The following is a 9765-nucleotide window of genomic DNA, read 5'->3' on the forward strand; positions in this document are numbered from 1 at the left end:
TATGTATGATCTAATTCATTGTTAAATATTTAAATTAAAAATTACTTTTTTGTATAACATATACTTAAACGCCTTTTAAGTAAACAAAATATCGAATACGATATATTTGTTTTTACTATCAGTTTTATCGGTAGTAATTAAATTAATTAAATTAAATATGGAATAGAAAAGAATAGTTGATTAGTTATATGTTGCATTTTGTTACTAAAGTATTAACTGAAATACATTACTATATAAAAAGAAATTAATATAAATTATTCGTACATACATAAAGTTTAATAGTGTTAAAATTATATTTTTATTTTCTAAGTAGACACTATATATTAAATTAACTCTTAGTTCTTGAATATACCTAAACACAACAAGCCACAGATCAAGAGAACTCATCAATGGCTTCCCCAAAAATGAGTTTGAAGCTTCTTGTCGACAGAAAAGGCTTTAGAGTCTTATTTGCAGAAGTTCCAAAAGAATTTGTGGACTTCCTTTTCCACATATTCTCTTTGCCTTTGGGCACACTCATCGAGTTACTTGGATCTAAGCAGATGGTGGGCTGCTTAGGAAAACTTAAAGATAGCATAACAAGCTTCAATGGAAACTACCTTCAACCTGGCATCAAAATGGATGACATCTTCAACCCCAAAACAGCTTTCAACGGTAAAACATTTCTGTTATCCTATGATGCTTCTTCTGGGGATCAGTCCGGTGCATCCAAAGCAGTTTACCGGTGTTCAAATGGCAACACAACACGTTGCTCGTACTGTGGTAGTAACCCATCTTGCCGGTCAAACGCGACACTGTATGCGAATTCTATATGCCCCGGTTGCAGTGGTTTAATGAACGTTAAGATGACACTTGTAACGCCGAGTCAGGTAGCAGCAACAAAGGAAGCGGATGAGATAAAGAAGCGTGGGTATGTGAAGGAAGTGGTAACTTATATGGTCATGGATGATTTGGTGGTGAAACCCATGTCTACTATATCCAGTATCACGCTCATCAACAAGTTTGGTGTCAAGGATCTCAGTCAGCTTGAGGAGAAGACCGTTTCATTTGGAAAAGATGAGGTAAGCATGCATGTCATATTTACAAAGTTTATGTTTTAATTTGCTATTGATTGAAAATGGTGATAGGGTCTGAGGCTGTTGGGGGCATCTTTGAAGACGGATAAGGTGCTGACAACTATCTTTATGCATTAGAAGTCGGAACATATATGGTTATGGGTATGGTTTTTGAAAATCTTTTGTTGTGTTCGAATTTGATGGTGATATGTATGTAAATCCCCTTGTGGATTAGAACATAGTTATCTTCTTTTGTCTATGATCCATCCATTCCGAAATTCGAAGGGGTGACAATATCACTTTAAGATGAAACTTTTAACTTCATATCTACATATTACTTGGTGTTTTCCGATAAGAGTGTGATTAACTAATTAGTGTTCTTTAGTTTAATTTAATGTATAGATAAGTATCCTCTATTTCTTCTTGTTGATTGAAGTAGTATGCAATAATGCAAATCCACTTTCAACCAGCAAAAAGGTAACAGCTTGATGTTTCTTCATGTAAGTCGGAACGTCTTAGTTCTTTATATGAAATAATAGAATAGTCAATAAGAAATTGATAGTTAAAGCTCAACTATCCCAAAGTTAAAGTTCATCAAAATTTCTTAAAAATAACTCTTAATAGGATATAGTTACTGTTACACAAATGGTCTTGTGATTATGAACACGTTTTATGACTTCGGCAATTTCTTTTTAGTAATTGTCCTTTTTGTCCTGGTTCTCATCACCAATAGAGGTTAAAAATGTCTCATGTGAAGTGAATATTTACTCATTTTACTTTCGAAACAAATAAATAATTAAGGGTAAATTACTTTTTTAGTCCTTGTGTTTTAGTGGTTTTAACTAGTTGAGTCCAAAAGTAAAAAGTTTAACGACCTGAGTCCCTATACGCATTTTCATTAACTATTTGAGTCCTTTTGAGTCCAAATTTTAATCTTTTGAGTCTAATTTTTTGGACTCAAATCGTTATAAAATGAACAAAATTGGACTCAAAACGTTATAAAATAAATGGCTAGGGACTCAGGGCGTTAAACTTTTTGATTTTGGACTCAATTGATTAAAACCACTAAAACACAGGAACTCAAAAAGTAATTTACTCAATAATTAAACTATTTATGTACATAAATAGCTCCCCTCACACGTCCCCTCTTCCTGACTATATAATAAACCCCTCCATCCGGTTTTTCAAATTCAGTTCACCAAGTTCTATTCGATTCGTAGTGTTTTCGGAAGACATCAATTTTTTTAAGTTGTACTCCTACTATTGGAGCACACTAAATGTACTTACCCAACGAAGGGTGGTAGCTCGCCAACGACAATGGTACACGCTTCTTAAACATCAATTGTTGATCCCACCTATGTCAGACCTTCAGCGAATCCTGAAGATAGGAATCGCAAAGAAACATAGAAGATAATATTGTTAAAGCTCATAGCAAGGTATCACCAAGAGATTCAAGATTGAGAGCATTTGTAGAACACCTGAAGTTATTGCAACACTGTTAATAAACATCAATTTTCATTTCGAAGTAATTACCATTTTAAATGAAAGCTTGATACAAATATTGTTATCTTATTTTCAAGAAACAGATGGGACATATTTAGGAATTAAATTAGAAGTCCATGTTTTATTTTTGGGGTAGGTTGATTAGGTATAAGACTAAGAAAGCCTTTACAGATGAGGTCTCAACATTATGTGATGTTAAAGCCCTTCGTAAAGCTCATTAACGATTGTTGAAGGATCCATTTTTCTACATACTAATTTTTGGAAATCCTCCCCTTGAAAGCCAATCACATCATTATGTGTTCAATGAGGGTTTACCACGAAAGTAAGGTAAAGTTAGAATCTTTAAAGGAAGTATGATCTTACGGCACAAAAATATTTTTAACATGCACCGCTACAAACGTCACCACAACTTTCGCTCTTGGACTATACGGCGGAGGGCTTGAAAAGGGGGCGTGAAGCACCATGTGACATCCACGTGAGCAGATGTCAAAAAACTGCCGTGGTGCAAAATGGGCGGGGTGGGGTGTGAAAGAGTGATGTGGTGTGACGCATGATACGCACCTTTTATTATAATTTTATAGAGTTAAATGTTATTTTAGTTCTTGTGGTTGGCGCCATTTTGTCAGTTTATTCCAAAGATTTCATTTTTCGTCTGTGGGTCCTAAAGGGTTTCGCCGTTGCTATTTTAATCCACTGGGTTAACTTCATCCATTTTTTCTATTAACGAGAAAAGTAATTCGGTCATTTTATATGTAAATTTTGTTAACTAGAAAAGAAATTCGGCCATATAAAAAGAACGAATTGCCCTTCTCGTTAATAGAAAAAAGGATGAAGTTAACCCAATTTACTAAAATGGCAACGATGAAATCTTTTTGGACGTACAGACGAAAAATGAAACCTTTTGATTAAACTGACAAAATGTCACAAAACACAGGAACTAAAATGACATTTAACTCTATCTTATATTTAAAAATTATAACAAATCTATTAAATTAAAAAACATTAATACTAATAAAATAAAATATAGATAATATAAATTACATAATTCAACTAAAAAATTTAAACTTAAAAATTAAGCATTAAACCTATACATAATTAAACATAAATAAATGGAAAAACATAATTAAACAAAAAATCTTATTATTTGTCACGCCAAAACGTGTTTGAAGTCATGGCAGTACGTATGCTTGTAGTCGACGAGGATCACTTGAATCACGTCGTCTTCCGTGAGCTAACCGTCGTCGTTTTCCACAGCATTGAAAAGCATCTCAAATCTTGAACTTTTCAAACGAATAAACTTGAAACGTGAACAAAGTGCATCCACTGTTCGGATGGTCTCACCCCTAGAATACAAATTTTCAGGAAAATTTGTCCCAAAACGGAGCTGAAGGTTCACGAGGCGCAATGTTGGTAAGGGTTGCGAGCCAAGATGTAGTCAACGCAATGTCCTATTCGGTCAATAGAATTATTGTCATTTATTTGAAGAGAGAAACGAGATGAAAGTTGTGAGAGTTTTGTGAGAAATGAGAGTGATTTGTGTGGCAAAATGGTAGATGGGTTAGATGAAAATAGGAGTTATTTTAATTAAAAGTATTTTTTAATAATCGATGCGGGAAACGGCTATATCACTCCCTCAATCAAAATCAGCCACATTTCCATCACAGATATCACCACGCCGATGAAAATTCACCGGTCTCTTTCTCCACGCCGCCCTCCACGCCAGCCTTGGGCCGGTGTGACCAGCGTGAAGTGGCTTCCATTCCACAAACCCACGCCCACCCTGCATGACCTTATGAGGGATTAGCTAGAGTTTGGGTTTCTTTTTTGTTAGGTCCCCATTATAGCAATAGGTTTATTGATAACTATTTTAAGCTGAATATTTAAAGGAAAAAAAGGGAGAATAAGAAGTTTTCTATAGAGTAAAACGCATGGATAGTTCCTGTGGTTTTGAAAAATAACACCTATAGTCCCAATTTTTGAAAATTACATCGCTGCTCCTTGTGGTTTGATAGTTTGTTACTCAGATGGTCCCTGGAGTGGATGACCTCCATTAAATGGATGTGAAATGACAAATTTACCCTTTATCTTGTCCACTCTATAAAAACAAAACAACCTCACCCACCCCCACCTTTCTCTCTATTTCCCCACCATTAACCACCAACCACCACCCACCTCCCACCTACACCACAAGTAACCACCTGCACCATCTTCTCTCTAAACAGAATCACCTTCACCATCTCTCCATCTCTCTAAACAGAACCACCTTCACCACCTCTCGATAATAATAATCAAATTTACAACTGCGCACATCTATTTGAAGTTTCAGTCATTTCTAGGTTTTAACTTGAAGTTTAAAATCATTGTTTTGTGCTTAAAATCGATAATAATAATCAAATTTTCAACTGCAGTGATTTATTTGGAGTTTGAGTCAAATCTAGGTTTAAAATTGTGCTATTTAAGTGTGCACACACAAAAAACATACAGAATCATCGATATATAATAAGATGAAACACTAAAGTAAGATGAAAAACTAATTCAAAGAATCGAAAGGAAAATAGATCAGAAATTGTTGTTGATGTCATTATTGATATCATATCTTCTTTGTGAGTTCAGCTAATTTATAGCTGTACAGATCCATATGAAGTTTTTGTCAATTCTAGGTTTTACTTTGTGATATTTCAGTGAACGCATACAAGATTATAGATATGAAATAAGATGAAACACTGATTCAGAGAAGCGAAAGGAAAAACAGACCAGAATGTGTTAATGGTGGGGGGAAACAGAGAGAAAGGTGGAGGGTGGGTGGGGTTGTTTTGTTTTTATAGAGTGGAGAAGATAAGGGGTAAATTTTTCATTTCACATCCACTTAACAGAGAAAACTAACCGTCATCCACTCTAGGGACTATCCGAGTAACAAACTGTCAAACCATAGGGAACACTTGTGTAATTTCCAAAAGTTGGGGACTGTAGGTGTTATTTTGCAAAACTACAGGGGCTATCCATGCATTTTACTCTTTTCTATATGTACGAACATTACGGCAAATTTCTTTTAACTCTCTTATATGTAAGGCTAGGGATGAGACTGGTACGATACCGGTACCGTACCGGTAGCGTACCAGTACCGATACCGTAAATACCGTTACCGAAATTGAGGAAATGTGAACACCGATTAACGTACCGTATCTATAGATTCGGTACCGATACGGTACCGGTATCGGTATTTCGGTACTTTACCATATTGGTACCGCTTTGGTGTCATCCATTGTTTTACCTAAAAAAATTTCATGTGCAACACATCCATCCATTATTAATTGAACTAGAGTAATATATAGAGGAATGTAAACAAATGGTAAAAATATTAAGTAGTCAAAAAAATCAAATGGTAAATATCCATGGGTTCGACATTTAACATCCAAATTCCAACATGTCTAAAAAATCATCATAATTGATTAAAAATAACCAAACAAAAAAAATGATATTTGTTTTTTGTAAAACAATGTTCAAGAAAATATAACTTTATAGTGGGATCTAAGATAATAGCAAAATACATAAGTTTATTATAAATTCGGTATTAATACTGGTATTTACCGAAAAATACCGATACAGATACCGTTTTTTACCGATACCGAATTTCAGAAATTCTATTACCGATACCGGTACCGTTTATGATCAGTACGGTACGGCATCGGTACGGTACCGGTATTTCGGTAAAAAATCTCATCCCTATGTAAGGCTGACATATCGTGTCAGCCCGACCTGTTAAGGCCCGAACACAATAAGGCACGAACCCGAAACAAGTAAACACGAACACGACACGAAATCTTATCGTGTCGGATTTTCCAAACACGAACCTGATAATAAACAGGTTACACGAAATGACCTGTTAAGACACGAAAAAATTACCAACGTATCATACAACCTGTTAAGACACGAGCACGACATGTTAAGACATGAATATGACCTGTTACTACATGTTTAATATTTAGCCATTAACATTTATTGTATAATGGTGTTAAGTCTTAACAGGTCATATCGTGTGCCTGGCATGACCTGTTAAGACACGAACACGACCTGTTAAAACACGAACATGGCCTGTTAAGACACGAACACGATAAGACACGAACACGAAATAGGTAAACACGAACACGACACGAAATTAAACAGGTCTTATCGTGTCGACCTGTTATAGACACGAAACCTGTTAAGGTTAAACACGAAACCTCTTAAGGTTAAACACGAAACCAGTTAACTTTGTGTAGGTTCGTGTCGTGTTATCGTGTTCGTGTCAGAATTGCTAGCCCTACTTATCTGTGAGATTTGAACCTAAGACCTTCCCCTCCTAAACGTAAATATTTAAAGGCTTTGTCTTTGCAATGAATCACCACCCCATTGTATCATGAGTAACCTATTTAGACTAAAACTCCTTTTTTTCTCTTGTATACTAGATTACTAAACAATCGTGTTATGATCTATGATTTAAACATTATTCTTTAGCTACTTATTTTTTTCTCTTTTTATAGTTCATCGCCTTATCACACGAATGACATTGTGGGAAAATGATTCTCCATGAAACCCAGTGCATAATTTTTGATTAAAAACCCTATGCATAACCTTTGATTAAATGACTAGGACGAAATTGCTTGAATGATAGAGGCCGCACGCTATAAAAAAAACTAACGGTTTGTCATTCACCCTTTTGACAACGTGATCACAGCTTATTCTTTAACTATGATAGACGCAAACGACTGAGAAAACACCATACCACTAGGTCATAGGTTCGTCGTAGTTTTTTATCCTTGCTGCTGCTTATACACTGAAGTTCCAAGAAAGGGATTCGGAAATCTTTGATTTCCAGAAATTCATTAATCATAGATCATCAGTTGCAAGGATATGGAAATTCCAGTCACATGGAATTAAATTAGCAAGTTAATCAAGGGATTCATGGTTGGGTTAACCGGTACATTTAGTACAAATTTCACTTAATCCTCTACGCCTAGTGTCATCTTAGAGGTGAGATAAGACTTTGCGACCAATAGGTCACGGGTTAGATTCCTACAAGAGGGTTTTTCCCTTATTTATTGGGTTTCCTCCTGAATTGGTGTATAGGCATTACGCCTAGTGGAGATGGATATGATCGGGTGGTTCCGCTGGTGGCACGATTATACTCCGGTGGTCCGTCAGTGATCCAAATTTGCCGATAAAAAAAAATACATAATTTAATTTACTCTAATTATTGTAATTTCTTACTAATAAATATTAGAATGGTTGTCTAATTTTATTTCAGATGGCCGTTTCGGAGGTAAGGCGTCATGGGTCGTGGGCCATTAACCATGTCCGTTGGAACCACTTCCCCTATGCAACTTTTCCCATTTTACTTCCATCAACATGTCATTATTTAATTGTTAATTTTTGTTTTAAAGATGCATTTTATTGAAGAACTCATCAATGGCTTCCCCAAAAATAAGTCTGAAGCTTCTTGTCGACACAAAAGGTCCACGAGTGTTATTTGCAGAAGTCCCAAAAGAATTTGTTGATTTCCTTTTTAACATCTTCTCTTTGCCATTATCCACCCTCATCGAGATACTGGGATCCAAACAGATGGTGGGTTCTTTAGGAAAACTCAAAGATAGCATACAAAGTTTCCATGAAAACTACCTTCAACCCGGAATCAAAATGGAAGATATCTTCAATCACAAAACAGCTTTCAACGTTGACACCGTTCCCTTGTCATGTGAGGATCAATCTGGTGTATCTAAAACAGTTTACAGATGTGTCAATGCAACAAGGCATTGCTATAACTGTAAAAGCTGTTGTGGGTCAAATGCAACAATGTATGTGAATTCCATATGTCCCGATTGTAGTAATTCTATGTATTTTCCGATGTCAATCGTAATGCCAAAAGAGGCAGTAGAAACAAAGGAAGAGGATATGAAAGTTCACTCAGGTGCATCAAAAGCTGTTTACAGATGTTCCAATGCAACAAGTCATTGCTATGAATATAATAACCATTGCGCGTCATACACGACACTTTATGAGAATTCCATATGTCCTCATTGCAGTATTTCTATGAATGTTCCGATGACACTCGTAATACCGAAGGAGGTTGCAGAAGCAAAGAAAGATGATGAGAAAAAGAAGGGTGGGTATGTAAAAGAAGTGGTGACTTACATGGTCATGGATGATCTAGTGGTGACACCAATGTCCACCATTTCTAGCATCATGCTCATCAGTAAGTTTGGTGTGAAGGATCTGAGTCAAGTTGAGGAGAAGACGGTTACTTTTGGAAAAGACGAGGTACTAGTATTATCTGTTGTGTTTTAATTTGCAACTAGTGATATTTTCTCGCGCTTCGCGGCGGGGATTAAGTCGATGGAATGGGATCAAATACAAACACTTAAGTTTGTAAGAACCATAAGAATTAATACATAATTGACAAGTGTCCATCAATAAAAAATTAGTTTAGGGGTAATTTAGACTTTTTGACCATATTTATTTATAACTAATTAAAAATAATTACAAAAAATATAATCAGCACAACACTATATAATTAGCACAACATCATTAATCGTTCTTCATTATCAGCACATCGTCCTCGAATCGTTCTCCATTATCAACATAAACGACATTAGCACAACATCTTCAATCGTTCTCCATTATCAGCACACCAGATGTGCTGATTATATCTACTTTTGGTGTTTGTTTGTATTATTTTGTAATTAACACATAATCAGCACCTTATTAGCACAAATATAAAACACCTTTTGTTAACTTTTTTTAAAAAACACTTTTATAAATACAAAAAGGTATAGCAATATGGTACTCATATTAAAGATAAAAAATACTTGATTTTATGGTATATATTTTTAAAAAAAATAATGAAGTATATAAAAGTTATTTTAGTTTAAAAAACCTTGGTGGAATTTGTATTTAATAGAAAATGGTCAAATGACTAGCAATTTTACAAAATTACCCCTAATTTGTTAGTAGTAATTTTTAATTATAAGAGTTTTATTTATAATCAATATCAACCCTTGATTTAAATTAACAATGGTTCAGATCTTTTCTTACGGTTCTTATAATTAGCACTGTTTGTACAGGATCTCAACCCTTAAGTCGATATCAATTTGGTTCGTTACAGTATCTGCACTCGTTATAGTAATTGAAAGAGAAAGGATTACATCGATTGAAAACAAAAAAAAAACACATA

General features: G+C 35.0%; 1 protein-coding gene across 1 annotated transcript; it reads left to right on the forward strand.

The window, feature by feature from the left end:
- Positions 1-401: 401 nt before the first annotated feature.
- Positions 402-1374, forward strand: LOC118481237. The gene is made up of 2 exons (XM_035976615.1): positions 402-1061; positions 1128-1374. The coding sequence occupies exons 1-2, from the start codon at positions 405-407 to the stop codon at positions 1191-1193; spliced, it is 723 nt and encodes a 240-aa protein (XP_035832508.1). The 5' UTR covers positions 402-404; the 3' UTR covers positions 1194-1374.
- Positions 1375-9765: the final 8391 nt, after the last annotated feature.

This window comes from Helianthus annuus, chromosome 8 (genome assembly GCF_002127325.2).
Source record: "Helianthus annuus cultivar XRQ/B chromosome 8, HanXRQr2.0-SUNRISE, whole genome shotgun sequence".
NCBI classification, from domain to species: Eukaryota; Viridiplantae; Streptophyta; class Magnoliopsida; order Asterales; family Asteraceae; genus Helianthus; species Helianthus annuus.

What these genes read in the sequence shown, in the direction of transcription:
- LOC118481237 (XM_035976615.1), top strand. Translation starts at nt 405, where the DNA reads ATGAGTTTGAAGCTTCTTGTCGACAGAAAAGGCTTTAGAGTCTTATTT. An exon ending in TTTCATTTGGAAAAGATGAG is followed by an intron (nt 1,062 to 1,127) that starts GTAAGCATGCAT and finishes AAATGGTGATAG; the next exon opens with GGTCTGAGGCTGTTGGGGGC.